The 21421-nt window shown below is 46.9% G+C and overlaps 1 protein-coding gene across 7 annotated transcripts; it reads left to right on the top strand.

Moving 5' to 3' along the window:
- Window positions 1–740: 740 nt before the first annotated feature.
- Window positions 741–20948, top strand: SAP130 (Sin3A associated protein 130). Of its 7 annotated transcripts, none has more exons than XR_013775435.1 (22): window positions 741–872; window positions 1347–1463; window positions 2787–3022; window positions 3554–3712; window positions 4748–4859; window positions 6368–6492; window positions 7251–7375; window positions 7928–8078; window positions 8280–8370; window positions 8655–8759; window positions 9797–9938; window positions 10213–10334; window positions 12618–12920; window positions 13867–14041; window positions 15266–15370; window positions 16124–16485; window positions 17781–18029; window positions 18279–18404; window positions 19055–19158; window positions 19390–19522; window positions 19828–19941; window positions 20092–20948. XR_013775435.1 is itself a non-coding variant. In XM_079314780.1 (21 exons), exons 2-21 carry the CDS (start codon window positions 1352–1354, stop codon window positions 20248–20250), a joined length of 3174 nt encoding a protein of 1057 aa, XP_079170906.1. In that variant the 5' UTR covers window positions 741–872; window positions 1347–1351; the 3' UTR covers window positions 20251–20948. The 7 variants fall into 7 exon arrangements, 5 of the variants coding, with proteins under 5 accessions (XP_079170906.1, XP_079170904.1, XP_079170905.1 ...); XR_013775436.1 differs by having other exon boundaries at window positions 13864–14041; window positions 20092–20113; XM_079314780.1 differs by lacking the exon at window positions 19390–19522 and having other exon boundaries at window positions 17784–18029.
- The last annotated feature ends 473 nt before the right edge of the window (window positions 20949–21421 follow it).

Here is a 21421-nt window from a genome sequence, read left to right as displayed (position 1 = left end):
TGAAAAATGGTGGTGTTCTGATGTGTCTGGAACCAAACCCGAGGCAGCCCTGCACTGGGTGTCTTAGGCTGTGATGTGCCTCGTCTCCAAGATTTGTGGGGGTTTTCTGATTATTATTTATTTTTCCCCTCTATCCCAGTGGTAGGGGAGCGCATATCCCCTTGTCTCTTCCCAGGACCGGGGTTGGGGACTTCGGGGAATACCGGGGTGTTCTGGGGACCCACCGAAAATTTTTTGGGGTGCTAAGCCCCAGGGATCCCCAGTGACCCTTCATGTCCTTGTGTCGCTTTCCAGGATTGGGAAGGAGCACTCCCCCAAGTGAGTTTCGGGGAGTCGCCCGAATTATGGAGGTTTGGGGATGTTTTTGGGGTGCTGATCCCTCTGTGCCCTCCCCAGGGACCCGCAGTGCCTTCCCGCCACGTCCTGCTGTCAGTTCCCAGGACGGGTGTTGGGCCCTTCGTGGGGACCAGGAACGGGGTGCGGAGGCGGGGGTCGCGGCCAGAGCCGGTCCGTGAGGGCCGCGGGCAGCTCCGCCCTGAGGGCGCGGCCCGGGGTGTCCGGACCTGCCCCGCCCAGCCCGCGTCTCCTCGGAGACCCCGCGACGCGCGGCCAATGGCGCGCTCGGACACAGCACCGCCCCTCCCGCGCCTCGCGAGATCTGTGCCCGCCACTTCCGCAGAGTGGACTACATCTCCCGGCGGCCCCCAGGAGCGGGTTCGGCAGCCAATGAGATGCGGGAATCAGTGGTGAACGGGGCTGGCCGCGACCAATCGGGGGAGGGTAGCTACAGCGGCGGAAGCGGCTCTCGGCAGCGGCGGCGACGCGGGGCGACCGGGCTCAGGGACCGGCGTACGGCATCGCCCCGGGCACAGGTACTGCCGCGACCGGTGCACGGCATAGCTCAGATCTGCGGGCTGGGGGTGGTTTCGAGGAAGAGCTGCGTGTAGTGGGCGGCGGCCGCTGCTTCAGAGCGCGGCGGCGGCAGGGGGGGATCGAGCCTCCGGCTGGCGGGAGCGCTGTGGAGGGGGCATCGCGAAGGCACGGCAGCAGGGCAGAGCGGCACGGCGCGGCCCGGCCCAAAGCGGCGGAGCCGTCGCGCTGCCGGGCACATCCGGGCCCTGCGGCATATCGCGGCGGGGCGGGGCGCGCAGGGCGAGCGCTGATTGGCCGGCGCCGCCCCCCGCCATTGGCTGGGCGCCGCGCGAACCCGCCCGCGCGGGCGCGCCGGGGTGGGTGGGGCCGCGGGGCCGCGCCCGGAGAGCGGGAGGGAGGGTGGGAGGGCGGACGGGGCCCGCCGCGGCGGGCCGAGCGTGTCGCGACATAACGGCCGCGCTGCCCCCCCGCAGGTGACATGAGCTCGCAGCAGTTCCCCCGTTCGGGCGCGCCTCCCGCCGCCCTGGGACCAGCGCCGCCGCCCATCCCCACCAGCGGCTCCGCCGGGATTATCGCCCCCGCCGCCACAGGTAAGCGCGATCCCGGCCCCGCGTCTGGCGGCTCCAGGGGCGGGCACGATCCCGGAGATCCCGCCCAGTGCATCCTCTCTTCCGCTTCGGACTGGAGGAGCGGGGCGGCCCCACTGGCCGTGGCGGCCGAGCTGGAGCTGAGGCGGCTCCGTGTGGGGAGAGCAGCGGGGAGTGAGGGCGACTGCTGGCCCCGGCAGGACGGGCAGTGAGGGTGGCTGATGGCTCCGGCAGGACGGGCAGTGAGGGCGGCTGATGGCTCCGGCAGGACGGGCAGTGAGGGCGGCTGATGGCTCCGGCAGGACGGGCAGTGAGGGTGGCTGATGGCCCCGGCAGGACGGGCAGTGAGGGTGGCTGCTGGCTCCGGCAGGACGGGCAGTGAGGGTGGCTGCTGGCCCCGGCAGGACGGGCAGTGAGGGTGGCTGATGGCTCCGGCAGGACGGGCAGTGAGGGTGGCTGATGGCTCCGGCAGGACGGGCAGTGAGGGTGGCTGATGGCCCCGGCAGGACGGGCAGTGAGGGTGGCTGATGGCCCCGGCAGGACGGGCAGTGAGGGTGGCTGCTGGCTCCGGCAGGACGGGCAGTGAGGGTGGCTGATGGCTCCGGCAGAACGGGCAGTGAGGGCGGCTGATGGCCCCGGCAGGACGGGCAGTGAGGGTGGCTGATGGCTCCGGCAGGACGGGCAGTGAGGGCGGCTGATGGCTCCGGCAGGACGGGCAGTGAGGGCGGCTGATGGCCCCGGCAGGACGGGCACGGACGCGCCCCGGCTGCCGAGTGCCTGCGCCGGGCCTGTTGCGCTCAGCTCGGTCGCTCTGTGTTGTTAGCAGAAGCGATGAGCAAACATGGTGTGGCAACCCATTCCAGCTCCTACTGGCCCTGCCACGGTGACAGGTTTTCAGAGGTTACTGGGGGTGCAGCTTTTTTTTTCAGGAGGCTTTATACTTGTTTTTCAGCTCGATATTCAGATACATATTGCATTAAGTGCAGAGGGTTTTGTACTGTTTGATGTGGGACTTAATGGCAGTTACTTAGATAATTAAATATTTTTCACTTGAAAGAAAAGTTAGTCAGTGTGTGTTTAAAGAACTTGTTTAGATGGACTACTCAGAATAGACCCCAGCTTGCCCAACGTTGCCCACACCCTTCAGTTCTGAGGTGAACAGACAGAAGCCGTGCCAGAGTTCCCAGTTTTTTCATCACTGGAATACATTTAATTGTAAGAGTGAGCCCCTTTAATTTAGACATTTCTAACATCTCATCTCTGACCCAGTGGGTGACTAAAGCCAACTTTTTACCAATTCCTACCTTTTTCTCTTTTTTTCACTAGTGAGTGACGAATCTAGCCGTGAGTCAGAAGTGGCTCCCAGAGAGCACATGGGCCCCAGTGGCTCCATCCAGCCTCGGGAGGAGAAGCAGGAGCCCGTGGTGGTTCGGCCGTACCCACAGGTCCAGATGCTGACCCAGCACCACCCTGTCCAGTCTGGTGCCCCAGTGACAGTGACAGCACCACCAGCACATTTGACTCCAGCTGTGCCACTTTCTTTTTCAGATGGGCTTATGAAGGTAATAAGAGGATTCATCATCAAGAAATACAATTTGTATCAGTCAGTGTTGAGAAAAAGTAAATTATACCAAAACCTTCCCTGCTTTTGTTTCTAAAGCTTTCCTTGCAAACTTCTGCTAACTGTGCAGTGCCTTGTGGGTTTGGATGTTCCAGAGGATACGCTGAGGACTTGCTAGTATTTCAGTATTATTTTAGAGGGGGGTTTATTTTGTTTAATTTTTGAGGAAGACAGTGATTTCAATCAGTTTCTGAAGGATGTAAAGTTAATGTTAATATCCAGTGGCTGTGGGACAATACCATAGCCCTGACAGATTCCCCTGATGACTCATACTAGAACCTGCCTATTTCTAGGACAAAATATGCCCTTTCTTTGTTTGGAATAACCAAATGTTCAGTATCCTTCCTCTGCAAATATTTAACCATAATTGCATAAACTTTCTCCTCAGGCTTTGACCCCACAGAATGATTGCTGCTTCAACACTGAGCTCTCATTTGAAGTTGCCAATGTTTTTATCTTTCATTTTTTGTAGCCTCCCTTGAAGCCCACCATGCCCAGCCGGCCCATTGCTCCTGCTCCACCCTCCACTCTCTCAGCTCCCACAAAGGTCCCTGGGCAAGTGACTGTGACCATGGAAAGCAACATACCACAGGCTCCAACAATTCCTGTGGCTACTATCAGTGGACAACAGGTGTGGTTTTTTGGTGGCTTTTCTGTTCCATCTCACTGCATGGTCTGATCATTACAAGTACAGCTGAGGTGGGCTTTTGCAGCAGGAGGGAAGGTCAAGAGAGCTGGTTTGCTTATTCAGTGCTACTGGTTGTTGGATCAGTTCTGCTTCAACCATTAAACTTCAGTCTCAGTTATCACTACCTCAGTTGGAATCATCCAACTGAGATAGCACAGCCAGGCTGTGATGGCAGAGCCATACCCAAAAGCTGGGTCTTTCCTTAAAAGCTCCTGCTGTATCAGTGTCACTTGGAGAATTTCTACTGCTGAGATTCATTATTTGCAATGTTCTTCAGCTTCCCTAGGATGAGATCAGAAAAGAATAATGAATAGTTCATGGGTTTGCACTGTGTTCTTATTGAACTAGGAGTGACAAAATTTGAGGAAGCCTGTGTAGATAATGCTTTTGAATTTTTTTTTCTCCTCTAACTTGACTGCAGAGCCAGTCTTGGTTGTTTGAAAACAGTTTGTCAGAACACTCATTACTAAACCTCTCAGGGTTTTGATTAAAGTGCCTTTTGGTGGACTTGGGTTAGTCTGGCTAAGGATGTGCAGCAATTTCAGTGGATATATTAATATCTCTGGGAAGTCTAGAAATATAAAAAATAGAGTTTGTTCCAGCATTTGCCAGGTTTCCACCATTCTCTCAACTTTATTGGAGAGCTGGTATGAAACTATGTGTTAATGTCACTAATGTTAGAAGGGCCAAATCTGTGGTTGTTTGTGGCTGCTGGGCAACTGTCACCCAAGTACCAACCATCAAAACAGACCAGTGAAACAGAGAAGTGTTTATATCTTCCAGTGTCAGCAGGCTCTGTAGCTTTATCATGTACAAACACCTGCCTCTTTCTCCATTCATCTTTTAATGTAAGCAGCCTTAGTACACCAAGTATTTCCCCAAAATCTCTTTTCTGTCTCTGAAGCTGAGATATGGTGATTCTATGGCCACTAATTTTTTGTCAACACTGCTGACTTGTTTTGTTTCTGAATTCTGCAGGGGCATCCCAGTAACTTGCACCACATCATGGCCACCAACGTGCAGATGTCCATCATCAGGAGCAGTGCTCCTGGGCCTCCACTGCACATTGGAGCTTCCCATCTGCCCCGAGGTAAAGATCCAGCTGTGCTGCCCCTGCCTTCTGTTCAGGCTCTCAGCTGGAGCATTAACCCTCACCTCTGAAACTCTCCTCACTGCTAATGCTTCTATTTCTTCAGATGTTAAAACTGCTAGCATGAGTGAGTGACTGCTGGCCTTTTAAGAATTATGTTGCCTTCAACCTTTTAGGGCAGGACCATGGGACAGTGTTTAAATTGTTGACAGATACCAGCACACCTCTTATTCTAATTCTTTGCTGTTAATGGCCACTGGTAGAGACTCACTTGCCCTGCAAAATGTAGTGTACATTCTGGGTAGCAAGTATTGCTCACCTATGGCAGGAGCAATTGTGGGCCACATTCTTGTATCCCTCTGTCACAGGACTACTCATGCATTATTATGCATGCTAACACATCTTACTGTGTGCATTTGCATTTATCTGTGAGTTAAGTGCTGGTGATAACTACAGGCTCTTGTTTCCCTGGATTTTGGATGCTACAGTAAAACAGGAGATCAGCCTCTTAATGCATCCCTGTGCTCAGTGCAGCCTGTCAGACTTCTGACCCAGCTTTGCTTTCAAAGTCTTGTGGGTTAGGTTTGCAGTTCAGCTTTAAATTGATCTGAATTCCAAGTACCATTTGTCAGTCGTATTTCCTTTTATGCTCAATATTATTTTCTCACTCAAGAAAAATAAATTGAAGTGAGCAAAAACATAATCTTCTTTAACTAAAGCAGGTGAAGGACTGTGGAGGTTTATCTGTAGCTACAGTAGTGTTGTTCACCTGATTCTGAGAGGACAGCTGCCACAGACTTAGACTCTCAGTACACTTTTTTTTTTTTTTTTCCTGCTCTTTTTCTCTGGGTTTGAATATTAACTTTTGAGGTAGTAATTTCAATGGAGAGCATGTACAGAAGGTATGCAGTCCATCAACTGATTGCAAGGCTATTTGCCTGCTACCATGATTTATTATCATTAGGAGTCATCAGACAGAAGACAAATTAATCAATTGCAGGTTTAAATGGTGTGGAGTTTTGATCTTCTTTTTTGGCAGGGGGGGAGGGGTGTAGCTGTTTGTTTTGTTTTGTGTGGTGTTTCTTTGTTCTTTTGGTTTCCTTCTTTTGCAAGTGTATTTTTCTTCTGAACTTTATCAACTGCAGTGAGATCATTGCTGGTATCAGGTGACTTATTTACACATTGACCCAGTAATAAAACTGAATTATTTCTACTGACTTAGCTTAGCTTGAAATAAGAAAACATGGGATTTGCAATACAGGGCTATTATAGGAGAATAAGAAATGCCTCTAAAGCAAATCAATTTAAAATAATACCTACTCCTCCACACATGCTTTTGTAAACCTTATGTGTATTTGTTGGGAGCATAATTTTTACACCAGCATCAAATGAACTGCTGAATATGAAATGCATTAGAACTGAAATACCAGCTGATGTCAGGGTCTGTCTGTGGTTGTGATGGAGCTGTTGGGTGCTCAGAATTTTAACATGCTTGATTTCTTCCCCAGGTGCAGCAGCTGCTGCAGTGATGTCCAGTTCTAAAGTAACTACAGTGCTGAGACCAGCCTCCCAGTTGCCAAATGCAGCTGCAGCCCAGCCAGCAGTTCAGCACATCATTCACCAGCCAATCCAGGCAGGTAGCACCAGGCAGCTCTGCACATCACTGCCTGCCAGCTCCAAACACGTCCTGGCACTGTCTGTAATGTATAACCCCTAATTGCCAGCTCACTGGGCTGGAGCCAGCTCTCTTTCAGCTCTATTTTCTGTATTTCCTTCATAGACTTGGGGGGTTTTAATCTGTCTCCAAAGTGCTTAGAAACTGGGAAGACAATTTCATTCAGACATGCTTAAGTTTTAAAGTCTGAAAAGTCCAGTAGAATGTGCTGGTGTTGATTTATTGTTCAATATGTGAATTGATGTAGAATTTTTGAAATCTCACTGTAATATGCTTCTGTATATGTATAAGGAGAAGATTGTAGATCTTGTCTCCCTATAGCAGTTCTAGTGTTCAGCCTTAGGAGAGAGGGTTAAATGTCTTCACACTGTGCTTTCAGTTAGGGTCCCAATGACTTCATGTGTGTACTTGGACTGGAATTTCTTGTCATTCTGGAGGGAACTGACCTTTGAGGTTTTTCCTAAAGACCTTCAAGAGATCTAGTCTTGTTAAGTTTGTTGGTTACTGGTTCCTGTGCTGTATGTGTATTGAAAACCAGGACAGTTCTGCTTAGGAGCTTGCAGATCAATTCAGAAAGACTGAAAATGTCTCAAAACTTAATGATGAGGTGCAGGGAAGCCAGTTTTAACTAAGTAATTCCTAGTTATTTTCTAAACAGCAGAGTTTCCTTCCTGAATGTTCTCTGTTTGATTTTCTTTTTTTCTTTTTTGAAATAGTCTCGTCCTCCTGTGACAACTTCAAGCACTATTCCTCCTGCAGTGGTGGCAACTGTCTCAGCCACGAGAGCTCAGTCCCCTGTTATAACCACAACAGCAGCACATGCCACAGAGTCAACCCTCAGGTAAAACCTACAGAAACTCTGTATTTAACAGAAATTGCAGCAAGGGGAAATGTTAATCAGACAGAGCTGATAATCTTCTACTTGTGGGATAATACAAAACCAAAATAGTAATGCTTGCACAGTGCAAATGCTTGCAGTTCCGGGGATGAAAATGGGTATAAGCATGAACTGCTGCTCTTTGTTGTGAGAAGGAAAGACCTTAATGAATCACTTTGAAGTCCTGTTCCTTGGACAACAGTTTGTGTTGAGGAACTTGTGGATATTTGACCTATATTTTTGACAAAGTCACAGTGAGAAGTGATACATGAATGCTGAAATGAAGTTCCCTTTATGAACTGATAAGAGTTATGATAAGACTGCCCTCCTGGCTGGGTGCATAGGGCAGATGAGGACAGAGCAGTGTAGCCCAAATTCCTTATGTCGCTTTGCCATGCGATTGGCAGCAGCGCTGCTGTCACTGGGGAGGGGACAGGCCTGATGTGTGTCCTGTGCTGTATGTTCCATTCTCAGTACCCAGAAGGTTGTGTTGATGTCACTTTTGTTGCTCTGCAGCCGCCCCACGCTGTCCATCCAGCAGCACCCCCCGTCTGCAGCCATCAGCATCCAGCGGCCGGCGCAGCCGCGGGACACGGCCACGCGCATCACGCTGCCCTCGCACCCCGCCATAGGCACTCAGAAACCACAGCTCCACACCATGGCCCAGGTAAACTGCAGGCACCAGAACACCCTCCTGCTGCTCCTGCAGATCTCTTCTGTTTATAGATTGCAGGCTAAGATTAAATTTTGGAGAAGAGTTAGTATGAGTTAGAAATTAATGTTCTGTACAGTCAGTGCAAGGTGATTCCATACTAAGTATAGATTTTAAGTGTAGTTGTCTTCTAACTTTAAGAATTTCTTTTCATAGAAAACCATTTTCAGTACTGGTACTCCAGTGGCAGCAGCAACTGTGGCACCTATTTTGGCAACGAATACCATTGCTTCAGCAACCACAGCTGGTGAGTATCCATAATGCTGTTGTGGGAGCATCATGAGGGATGGGGTTTGTTGCTTTTCGTTGGCTTTCTTCTTTGAGTTTAGAACCCAATCATTTTTGAGCAAATCCATTTTTCATGGTAAAGACTGCCTTTGAAAGTGCATGAGCAGGTTTCAGGAGACAAATTACTGAGTTCTTCAGGGAGGTTGTCTGGTTTGGGGGTTTTGCCCTCTTTAGGATGTAGATACACTGGCATAGTAGGGCTCCAAAGAAAGATCTCCCATTAAATTTGGTTTTTTCCTTCAGGTTCTGTATCTCACACCCAAGCGCCTACAAGCACCATTGTTACCATGACAATGCCCTCACATTCTTCCCATGCTACAGCTGTCACAACCTCAAACATCCCAGTTGGTGAGTGATCTCAGTTCTCAGAACAGTGTCTAACTGGTGCTTCAATTTTTCTCTGTGTGCTTGAAGTGCTTCTGCATGTTAGCAAATTAAGGGGGGAAAGAAAATCAGTTCAAGCTGGTAGAAACCAATTAGCAGGTCTGCTGTTCTATTTTTTTTTTAATACCAGGAAGAAATAGATGTTCTAGGAGGAGTAGGTAATAAAATGGCTCATATATTTTCTCTTTTGAATTTTTAGACAAACTTGGGCCTTTTAGCATTTCAAAACCTGCATTGTATACTGTAAAAGTTTTAACTGCTTGGTGAATAACTATGGCTTTCATAATTGATTTTGTAAGTTACTTCATGTGCTTCTTGAGGTGGTAGGTGTAGCCTAGCAGGATTTGGTTAGTGTGTTCACTTGAATGTAAAACACAAAGGCCTAAAGGTGGGAACTTTATTTGCCCTGGATGTGGAATGAATGTGCCTGAGATGTTTTCTACAGAGTTGCATAAGTTTCCTTTTTGTTCTATTTTCCTGCTGACCTTGTTTTTTGAAATGTTGTAATCTCTTCTCCAACCATAAATTTCCAAGGAGTGAAATTCTATCTCATACATCAGTGTTTCTTGTAAAGCTTTTGTTGGTGTTTTCTTCCTTTTCGTGGCCTCAGTCCACAGGCCCTTGTCTGACATTTGATCTCATTTCCCTTGATCTATGCTTTCAAAACTCACATAACTATTCTTGACATCAGAATGGTTTGGGCTGATCCTAAAAAAAATTAACTTAATCTGAGCACCAAAATGACTTTGTTAGCAAGTGTCATTTGTATGTATATATTTAGACTATCCATCCATTCTGATATAATTTGATGAAAAATATTTTGTGCTCCTTTTTCTTTTGGCCTGTTGTGGACAGGAAATCATTTGTGGATGGGGTGGGTTGTTTTGGGTTGAGAGGGAAGGGAGTAGTGTTTTGTTTGACAAGGTTACTGATCTTGCCTTTGCAGTGTTTACCAGTCTTTCCTTTGACTGTCAGTTGATGCCATGTTTATCTTTATGCAGCTAAAGTGGTTCCCCAGCAAATCACACACACTTCTCCCCGGATCCAGTCTGACTACACAGCAGAGAGGAGTAACCTCATACCTCTGTCCAGCCACAGGGCATCTCCAAATCCAGTGGCTATGGAAACCAGAAATGACAACAGGTGGGCACATAACTAACAGCTCTACCAGTGAGAGTGTGTGAGTGGGGGTGGAGTGTCCTGCTGCTTTTCTATGTTATGCTATGGTGGAAAGAACATTGTAAAAACCTGTCGGTGGTGAGGGGTGGGATTTGGTAATTTTGAATCAATTAGGGTAGTTGAGGTAATTGGTAGTTTATGAGAAATGGGATTGGAAAGCAGAGGGAGTGCTGAAGGGCAGGGGTTGAAGGTTAGCTGTTGAACTGTGTGTGACACTTGCTCTCTTTGATGCCTGCAGGCAGTCGGTGCCTGTCCAGTTCCAGTATTTCCTGCCTACCTACCCCCCCTCTGCCTACCCCCTGACTGCCCACACCTACACCCCCATCACCAGCTCCGTCTCCACCATCCGCCAGTACCCAGGTAAGCCCAGCTTGGGCCAGGCAGCCTCAGGTGCTTTTAGCTTATGGGTGTGCTGTAGTGATGGAAGGAAATGAAAGGATTTGGTTTTGACTCTGGCAATCAGTCACAAAAAGTCTCTCATGATTTGTTGGCAGAGAGGAGGACTTATGGACAAGAGGTTCTGAATTACTTCAGAGCCTAATAAATCCAGTTAATAACAGTTTTCTCAGGTGTTTGATATCCCAGGGATTGTGTGTCTTTAAGTAAAAGTTTTAAGTCTACAAATCAAAATATTCTGGCTCCTCCAAACCAAGCCAATTTTTTGATGCATCTTCATTCCCTGGTGTTCTGATAAGCTCTTTTAATTTCTTTTCACATGAATGTACAGTTGAGAGAGAAACCTGAACCAAAAAGGGAAAAACTAACTTGCATTGCACACTTGCATTAATGTTCTGTTTAGAAGAATGGAGCAATTAATATATTCGAACAGTCACTGTAATTTGCAGTCAAAAAAAAAGATGCACAACCCAAACTTTGAGTGACAAAATTTGGAACATTCTTACCTTATGGGATCGTTCAGGGGTGTTCTCTATAATGTGATAGTTTTCACTCTCCAGACTCTGAGAACATGCACAGTGTGGATTTTCGTGGCATATCTGTGTCTGCTGGTAGCAGGATACCTGTGAGCAGTACAGAGGAAATTCAGGACTGGGAGTTGGCAAAATCTGTTTGTTGGACAGGAAAGTGTAGAATCATAGGTTTCTTTGGGTTGAGAAAGATCTTTAAGATCATCAAGTCTAACCATTAATCCAGCACTCCTATGGCCACCACCAAACCATTTTCCCAAGTGACACATCCACACTTTTAAATACTGCCAGGGCTGGGGACACTACCACTTCCCTGGGCAGCCTGTGCCAGGGCTTAACAGCCCTTCATGGGAAGAGTTTTTTCCTAATGTCCAATCTAAACCTTCCCTGGCAGAGCATAATTGCACACAGTCAAGGGTTCCAGTTCTGAAGGCATACTGGAGTGGTAGAAGGCTAATGGGCATTTGTATAAATGCAGATGTTCTTCATCAGGAGCTTATTGACATTTTACTTGCTAAATGGAATTGAAGAATCCATGGAAGGTATTGATTATGGCTGCTGGTGGTGACAACTTAAAGCAGAGCATTCAGGGTATGAGGAGGGAGGTACACCTGTGCTGAGCACAGCTGGGTGAGGGTACAGAGGATGTATAGAGGAGACTTTCTAAAAGATTACTGAGATAAGAAGAGTTAATGTAGAATTTTACAGGAAGAATGTTGGCTTTGGTTTTACAACTGCTGGTTGTGTTTTACTTCGTATCCTAAAAGGATTTTGTTGGGTAGAAAGTTTTGCAACAGCAGTGTTTTGACTAAGAGAATAAATGTGCCACACTTTATACAAAGCCATTTTCAGGAACCTGATTTCAGTTTTTGAGGCCTGTTTTTAGAGTGTCTTGTCAGCACAAGAACTTGATGGAAATCCTGTGACAATGATAAAACCAGCTTGTTCTGCATTGTTAGCAAGCAAGCCCATTGTTGGCAAGTTCACACTTGCATTCTGTGTGTGGCTGCAGAAATCCTGGTGCAGCTCTGCAGAGCCTGGAAATCTGGAGATCCAGGATATGCAAGTGGTCCAAAAGTATTATTGAAGTGCTGCATGGGAAAACTGTAACACACTGTGTAGTGGATCTGAAAAGATGGAATCAGTTGTTTAGAGCTGTGAATTTATATAAATGAACTGAGCTACACAGAGAAGGTATATTGTTGGGAGCATTGCTCTGCCACTAAAAGATAATTGTGTTCATTTGAGCTGTAGGATCCAGCTTTTAACTGTGAGCCCTGTTCTGAGACCAGATAAGGTTGTGTTCAACTTCGGAGTTGAAACAACGTCAGAGCACAAGAAATTACTTAGGTTTCTGATTACTTTTCATCTATTTTCTAAGCAGGAAGAAATGCCAAGTGTTGGTACTTAGAAGCATTGTAAAATATTATAGTGAGCAAAAATAGAGCATAGCATTCTGAGACTGTAATTTGAGTCTACCTCAAAGCAGAGTTAAACTAATCTTGCTGCAATTAGAAATAAGAAATGGAGTGAAAATCAAGAGTAATGTTTAATTCTTCTGGCAGACAATCTTCTCTACTCTACTACTGGGACAAGCACACTGGCAAATTAATTTTTCGAAGCAAACAAAAAAAAGTCTTTGAAAAGTTAGTATTTGAGCAGGAGGTGTTGGGGGAGGCTGAGGTGCCTGCTGGTGAGGTGTGTGTGTTGCTCCCAGTTTCAGCCCAGGCTCCCAACTCGGCCATCACAGCTCAGACGGGCGTGGGCGTGGCCTCCACCGTGCACCTGAACCCCATGCAGCTGATGACAGTCGATGCCTCTCACGCCCGGCACATCCAGGGCATCCAGCCAGCCCCCATCAGCGCCCAGGGCATCCAGCCAGCCCCCATCAGTGCCCAGGGCATCCAGCCAGCCCCCATTGGGACCCAGGGGCTGCACCCTGCTGCTCCCATGGGCGCCCAGGGGCTGCAGCCAGCGCCCATCGGTGCCCAGCCGCCGCCGGGAGACACCAAGACATCAGGTAAGAGCAGCCAGCCAGCTCCTCACTTGACAGCTGATTGCTGTCCTGCACATTTGGCTGGCTCTGAATGATGATGTTGTTGCAGTCTCTGTGGTCACTGAATACATCCATGCAGTAAATACCTGTTGCCTGTTTCTGAAGTGATTTAAAGTGTGCTAGATGGAGTGTGTGGGTAGCCTTGGATGGGTTACTTCAGTGGAAAAGACTGGTAGTGCCTGAGCTTAAACAAATGCCTTCAGTAAGGCCTTGTAGGAAAGTAACTCACTAGTGAGCAATGTTCTCTAGCTCTGCATCGGATCCCAGAGCATTAGAATACACCAGGTACCTTCTGCTGTTGATAGCCTGATCTTGAGCTGTGACAGAAATCATCTTTCATTATAAATGATTGGTCTGTTGAAGCCCCAACAACTTACTGGAGGAGTGGGATGTGGCATCCAGGAGAATGTGCTGTTGCATAGCTGGCAGGCACTGCACAGTGACTTCCTGGCTGTCCACATGCTCTGCATCCTCAGTTGGCCAAACAGGCTCTGGCAGAAGGTCAGAATGCAAACACAGCTGATGTAGCTTATGTACAGCTGTGGCATGTGTTGCCACGTGGGCTCTACCAGAAGTGTTGCTCTGTTGACCCAGTTGTGCTGGTGATCTCCCTAGTGATTTCTGCCTTTTCCTTGTCTTCTGGAAAAGGTTATTTCCCTAGAAGCTTTTATTAGACAGGAAGTAGTTTCTGTCTTCCCTGTGGAAGGTTCAGTGATCAGATTGCTCATGGCAACAGTACTGCTTACAAAGAGTCTGAAAACACTGCAGTTAGAGACTGAGGGGCTCAGAGAATGGACAACATATGCTCTGCAGACACCTGCTTTGTCATCACATTCCATTAAGTAACTGCTGCTTTCCACTCTCTGTCTGTTTTCGTCTCTGCTGTGTCCATGTCCATCCTTCCCAGCAGTGGTCTTGGCAGATGGAGCCACCATTGTAGCCAATCCTATTAGCAACACTTTCAACACTGCTTCTGCAGCAACTACAGTTGTGCAAACCCACAACCAGAGTGCCAGTGCCAGTGCTCCAGCCCAGGGCTCCTCCCCACGCCCGAGCATCCTTCGCAAGAAACCAGCCACGGATGGGTGAGTAGGACTGAAGGTGACTGTGGGGGACACTGTGCAATCCAGGCCAAATGGAATCATTTCACTGGAGACAAGGAATACTCCAGATTATCAGTCAGTAATGGTTATAAGTAAGCTGCTGATCAGTGAAACAGTTCTTCTCCCCCAGGGCAGGGTATAGTTTTCTGTAGTGTCAGTAATAAAATGAGAAGAAGGACAGTTTGTCTCCTAGGTCTTGAAAGTGACCTTTTGAGGGAATGTGGATTTGAGGCTTTCTTGTTTAGTGTGATAAGAAGAAAGAGTTCATAGTCTACTAAAATTAGAATTGGGTGCTTTGTCTTCAGTGCTTTTCTTGGAAGAATAATCATGTGGATGAGTGGAAAGGATAGGATTAGTACCCTGCTGTGAAAACTGATTAGGGAAAAGAGAGGGAGTAACTTAAACTCTTAAAATATTTTATATTGCCTGTCTATTTTTAAATGCCTTAATAAAGAGGCAAGAGACAGCTTTAGAATTAGCAATACATTTCCTCCCAACTAGCAACTGAAAATGTTTGGAACTAATGTATCCTGTGAGATTAAAATTGCATATTTTTTATGTGGGTGGAAACCTTTCTTAAGGCAGAGAAGATGCAGATTGTATAACTGAAAAAGTTAGAGTCAGGTGGATCACTAAAGACTCTTTCCATTTGAGAGATTCATTATTTTGGACAGCAATTTGACTTTTGGTCCCTCAGGAGACTAAATAGTCTCTAAAATCAGCCTTATCTTCCTGATGTCCACACTCACCCTTGATGTCCTGGAGTCAGGCTCTGACTATCAGGTTCAGCTAAAGGGAGCAGATCCCATCTGAGCACTGTTTAGTTCCAGGTGATTTGCTCATTCTTGAAGCAGGAGTGCTGGACAGGGCATGGCCAGAGCCCTTTGTCCCCTGCTGGAGCCTGGCAGTTGCAGCAAAGTGTTCTCACTGACAAGATGAAAGTAAAGCTGGTGTTCTTGGAGAAGTCCTAAATTGGTGTGAGGACTAGGCCAGAGCAACTAATAATTTATTGTAAAAGAAAATAAAATGCCTAATTTGAAAAGTAAAGTGAGACCCTTTGTGTAGCGAATTGGTTACACTGAAGACAGAGAGCAGTGCTACAGCCATACCTCCTGTCCTGGTTTGTAGAAGAGATGATTTTTTGCTCTCAGGGGTGTCTGTCTGTGCACCAGGGAGTGGGATCCTAGATCTGTGTGTCTCTTTCAGGCTGGCAGTCCGGAAAAGTTTAATTCCCCCTCAGCCACCTGAGGTGGCCAGCACACGTGTGGAGAGCACCATGAGAAGCACGTCTGGATCACCAAGGCCTGCTGGGTAAGCCTTCAGGAAACAGCCAACTGCAGATAATAGTTTCATTATATTTGTTTGAGTTGTGCTCCTTGGCTATTGGAACATTTCTCTTTCTTTTGGGAAACAATCTATTTTGAATTTGTGACAAGCTCAAACAGCCTTGACAAGTTCTGCTGTTTGTGAAGGTGAGGAAATTACCTTTAAAAGCTGTGGTGATGAGCTTTCTCAGAAACAAACAAAACCCCTCTGCTCTTGTAAGGGGAGATAGGCCTCAAAACTTTTTTCTATAGTACTTGAAAATTAATACTGAGGAAAGGTAAATGCAGCTTCTGCCCTGCTTCACTTGAGTTCAGGGGCTTTACAGTTCATTGTTTTATAGCTGTAAGCCACAGTGGGAGCTCCTGCAGAGGATGGAGCCAGTACTCTTTGGCTAAAAGTTCCTCTTGGCTACATTGTAAAATTGTTTTGATCCTTTTACAAGTATATTGAAGTTACTTGGAATAAGTCAGTTGGAAAAAAGTAGTGTCTGTAATCAATACAAAGAATTAGAAAAGAGATTTTCAAAGGAGATCTTCCTCCTCTTCTCTCAAAGGAGAGGAGGAGGAAATATAATTGAGATTACAGCCTTCTCCTGTTGTTAAACACTTTACTGAGCCAGGTGGGTGCAGGAAAAACTGGATAGTCTGACTCCAGTTTGGCTTGTTCCTTTTGTGCTGTATGCTCAACTGAGAGAGGTACAATTCACTTCCTTTTGCTTTGCTTTTATTTGTGCTGCAGTGGCAAGCCAAAGCCTGAAATCCACGTGTCCATGGCCACTCCAGTGCCTGTGTCTATGGAGGCAGTGTGTAACCAAGGTGGAGAGCAGCCCAGCATCACAGTCCCCCCGAGCTCCCAGCAGCCCCCCTCTGCCATTCCCACCATCATTGCAGCTGCCAGCCCCACCTCCCAGCCTGCAGCAGCCCTGTCCACCATCCCAGGAGCTGTGGCAGCTGCCCCACCAACTTCCACCACCATTGTGGCAGCACCTGCTCCTCCATCCACCATGAGTGGGGCCCTGTCAGCAGTGCTGGGCCCTGTGGTACCTGAGATCAAAATCAAAGAGGAAATGGAGCCTATGGACATCATGCGACCGGTGTCTGGTAGGTGGCTGGGAGTTGTCAAGTGGCTTTTTTTGGTTTTGAGACAGTGGAGGAATTAGGAGCATTTCAACAGTTTAATATTGAAAAATGAAAGGACATCTCTTCCATGGTAGCACAGAACACCAGAGTTCCCATATGCCTTATAAAGATCTTTTTTGCATTTTTCCTGATCTCCCATTAAATCACTGCTTATTGTGGCTTTGTTCATGTTCAAATGATCCAACTCCAAGAGTCTGTGTGAATTCCTTACCTGAAATGCACATGCTCAGCAGTGGTACTGATATATTATGGAACAGCTCAGTTAAATTCAGTTTGTACAAATCCTACTGTTCAGGTCCAGTGGCCTTTCTTGTATGTGAGGAATTCATGGCCAGAATAGACTTCCTAGGGCTCTCATGTGATCCATACATATTTTTCTCAAGAACTTTACAGTTCCAACCTGGCCATACTTGCTATCAAGTGTCATGGTCAGTAAATTCAGATCCTTATGGGTCTTACTGGGCACTCTATAGTGGCAAAGTGATAGGAATGCATCCCATGTTCATGGGCTTCAGAGTTCAGGTTTAGCTGTTGTTTTTTTCACTCTCCTTGAAGCTGTGTGTTGTCCTGTGAGAAAGCAACTCCTTCTTGCAGATGTCTGGAGAATGGGCAGATAGAATTAAGCTCTTTGGGGTTCTTCTGTCTTTTCTGGCATTTGTGGCCAAATTGTCAAACAATAACAATGCAGATATTTGTGCTGCAGCCTTGGTCATGGCTGATTGTCCCTCCAGGTTCAGGGAGTGTTCCCTCAGACTACCTGCCACACTGCTGCCAGCTGCAGAGATGTGTTGGTTGGTGCAGTGACCTGCTGAGCAGTGCTGAGGGCTTGGCAGTACAAGCAGACTCCTGCAAGAAGAGTGCTGCAGTCCTGCTTTGATTCCATCTGACTCCCCTATCATGAGAGAGCAAGGATTTGCTTATTATGACATTGACCTGTGCTGGTGTACATACAGAGGGTTTTTTTTTTACAGTAACACAGCCAGATGTTAGCATGACTCCTTTTTGTAACATTAAACTAACATAAGCTTCATATATGAAGCAACTGAGGGACAACTGGCTCTGCTCTCATTCTTCATGTACATGGACACTAAAGACTTTAGCTTACAGGCTTGTCCTAATAGTTACTGCTGGCTTAGTATCTGGCCTGTTGGTACACATCATGTCCTCACACTGTGCTGAAACAGGAGCTATTGTTCAAACAGTGCATTATCTTCCCACTGCTGATGGTTTGGGTTCTTCTCTTTCCTTCCTCTCAGCAGTCCCTCCTTTGACTACAAGTACTGTGTCTCCATCTTTGGCACTGCTGGCCAACAACCTTTCCATGCCTCCAAGCGATTTGCCACCTGGTGCCTCACCGAGGAAGAAACCCCGTAAGCAGCAGCACGTCATCTCCACAGAGGAGGGGGACATGATGGAAACCAACAGCACTGATGATGAGAAATCCACTGCCAAAAGCTTGCTGGTGAAGGCAGAGAAGCGAAAGTCTCCTCCAAAGGAGTATATAGGTAATGACATCTGTGTTCTTATTCAGGGGTCTGTTTGTCTCTCAGAGAAGGTGCTCTGTCACGTTCCCACTTCCTAAATACAAGTAATAGGGAATCCAATTCCTCACCCCTTTTTGTATAGGGCTGGGAAAATAACAGGGAAAATGAATTTTCTCAGCACACAGTTTGTATGAGGTGGCACTCACTGCTGTGCTGTGCTGCTGGGTGCCAGCCTGCTTTCACTGAGTGCAGTTGTGGATCCTCTTGCAGACGAGGAAGGCGTGAGATACGTGCCCGTGCGCCCCAGGCCGCCCATCACGCTGCTGCGGCACTACCGCAACCCCTGGAAAGCCGCCTACCACCACTTCCAGAGATACAGCGACGTGCGCGTCAAAGGTCAGCCTGCCTGCCAGGGCCAGGGCAGGGAGCACACGCAGCCAGCTGCACTTCTGTGCACGAGAAATGCTGGCCTTATCCATGGGCCTGCTTATGTGCACTCACAGGCACTCGCTCACAAGATATCCTCATACGTGATGTGCTGTGGTGATAGGCTGCAGCTGAGTTTCTGTATTTGTCTTGACAAGTAACATATGGGCATTTAAAGAAGATTTTTTTTTTACCTAATACAATGAAATAGATCAGATACTGTCTTCCAGACTTTTTAGCTAGTATTTAGTATTTATATTCTTTTTAAGCAGACTGGGTTTTCACAACTGCAAATACATCTAGGAGAGAGTAGAAGTAGTACAAGATGGACCATTTACTTTTTTGTGCCAGGTGTTTGAACTGAGCACTACATTCAATGAGAAAAAAAAAAAAAAGGGTTATGATACCATCTTTCTGAAATTGCAGATAGCCTGTTAGTCAGTGAGAGCAACAGTCAGGTACATGGCAGATGGGAAGTCACTTTCCTATCTAAACCAAAATGTTGCTCATAGTAATTTATTAGGATGTAGAGGGAGCTGAACTTGGGTTACTGTTTGAGAAGAGAGGCCTGACCAACTGCTGAAATTTAAGTACTGTATTCTTGTGTTTCCTGGTGACAGAAGAGAAGAAGGCCATGCTGCAAGAGATTGCCAATCAGAAGGGGGTGTCCTGTCGTGCACAAGGGTGGAAGGTCCATCTCTGTGCAGCACAGCTACTACAGCTGGTAGGTGCATGGGGCTTGGAGCTTCCTGCAACATGGGGGAACACAGAGCTGTTTAAGACAGGAAGACATTCTTACAAACTTAGTAGATCGGGATGCCCTAAAGGAGCTGGTGTGTAGTACCCAAAGGGAGTGGGACATGCTTTCCCCTTTCTCAGGAATGTGGCATAAGTGGCTTGGAAACTTGGAGTGTTGGTTTTGATCCAGACATAAGAGCTGATGTATTTTGTACAGATGATCAAAACTGGCAACTCCCTCCTGCTGATGCACAGGTCTGAAGAAGCGTCTGTTTGGGATGGTGCGGCTGATCTGAGGAGGCAGCACTGATCCACATTCCTGGATGCTTCTGTTTCAGGTTGGGGGTGAGGTAGGTGCTCTGCATTTTAGCACCAAACTCCCCAAAACCTCTGCATTCCTGGAATAGTATTGTTAGCAGTAGGGGAAGCAGTTATGGTAGGATCCATGTCTCTTCAGAAGAGGAGCAATCCTGTAAATAGGATGTTAAAAGGAGTGATAGTGCCACATTTTGTCAGAGGCTCCATCTTCTGAATCACTGACCAGGGCAGCTGAGAGGGGAATGGATTATCACTGTTTCTGTGTAGCTTTGTTACCGTGGGTGAGTGTTTGCTGGCTTGGCAGTGACCCTTCTCATGAAGGGCTGGTGTTTTTTAGACCAACCTGGAGCATGATGTGTATGAGAGACTGACTGCCCTGCAGGAGGGGCTCATCCCTAAGAAAAAGGCAGCGACGGATGACGACTTGCACCGAATCAATGAACTGATACAGGTAGGTCCTGTGGCTCTCAACCCAAAACCACCTTACTACAAAGCATCCCACTGCTGTCAGCAAAAGCTAAAGCTGAAAAACCCCATGTGGGTTCACTTCCTGTGTCATTAATGACAAGGGGCATAAGTAGTGACGAGTGTTTCCTTTCAGGGGAACATGCAGAGGTGTAAACTCGTGATGGATCAAATCAATGAGGCTCGAGACTCCATGCTAAAGGTCTTGGATCACAAGGATCGTGTTTTGAAGCTGCTAAACAAGAATGGAACTGTCAAGAAAGTGTCCAAATTGAAGCGGAAGGAGAAGGTTTGAATGCAGACTAATGACTTTGGAAACGGAGCCCGTGTACAGAATGGAGCTGAAGCTTTTTGTAGTTTGGGTTTATTTTTAAGCAGAGCATCGGAATAAAAAAGGATGAGTTTAGGGAACAGATGGACATGTGAAACCTGTTGACCTGAAGGGATTCTCCTTGATCTTGTCATAATGAACAAAGATTTCTCTCAGGCTCATCCCTTTTAAAAGTCTTTCCGGTCCCACTGTTGAACTCCTGATGTGTCAGGTGTGGACACACCTGTAAGGCAGGAGGTTGGGTAGGGGACTCCAGGAGGCTGACACACAGCTATGGACCCAGACAGCAGCCAAGCTTCCAGCAGTGGAAATGGCACCTTTCAGTTTCCCCATTCAGTTCTCATTCTGACCTTCCAGTGTCTAAAGCAGCCTTCTTTTACACCAGTGCCACTGCACTAGGGGATCTGCCACAAAGAATCTCCAACAGCTCAGAAGTCCTAGATGTCAGGATTAAAAAAAAAAAAAAAAAAGAAAAAAAAAAGGTGGGGGGGAGGGGGGAAATTATTTCTAAGTGATATTGTAGTGTCTGTGTCTGTGTTGGTGCCCTGGGATACTTGTGTTGAGGTGCCTCTTGCAACAGAGGTTCTGTAGCTGGTGTAATGTTAATTGTATGTACCACATACATCCTGAAAACATGAATAAAGGAATTGGAGGGTTTTGTATGTGAGCAGTTTATGCACCTTTGTACCAGTGGAACTCTTCAAGCTGTGAACATGAAAACAAAGCTTTGGAAGAAGCCTGAGAAGAAAGATCATGCCAGCACTGTGGAGGGTGAGTAATTAATATAGTTCCCAGTTCAGGTCCTAAAGATGAAATATGGATTGTCCCCAATGCACTTGTGCATTTAACCTTAATAATTTATAAAAATTGCTAAATCACTTCCTTTTTAGTCTCAGCAGGAAACTTCAGTGTCATGAACTAACTCTGTTAAGAATATGTTCTTTTCCTCATCCAGTAACAGTGCTGTTATCTTGCCTTTATTCAGATGAAAAAGGATGAAAAATACATAGAAAAATACATAAAAATAATTCTTATTTCCTGATTTTTATAATTAGAGAATTAAGTAGAATGTCCATATTCACACTGTGTTTGTGTTTTTAACACATGCAAGCCAAGTTTGTTTCAGTTTTGGATG

Source organism: Erithacus rubecula (assembly GCF_903797595.1).
Source record: "Erithacus rubecula genome assembly, chromosome: 11".
NCBI lineage: Eukaryota > Metazoa > Chordata > Aves > Passeriformes > Muscicapidae > Erithacus > Erithacus rubecula.
This window is presented reverse-complemented; position numbering and strand designations above follow the sequence as displayed.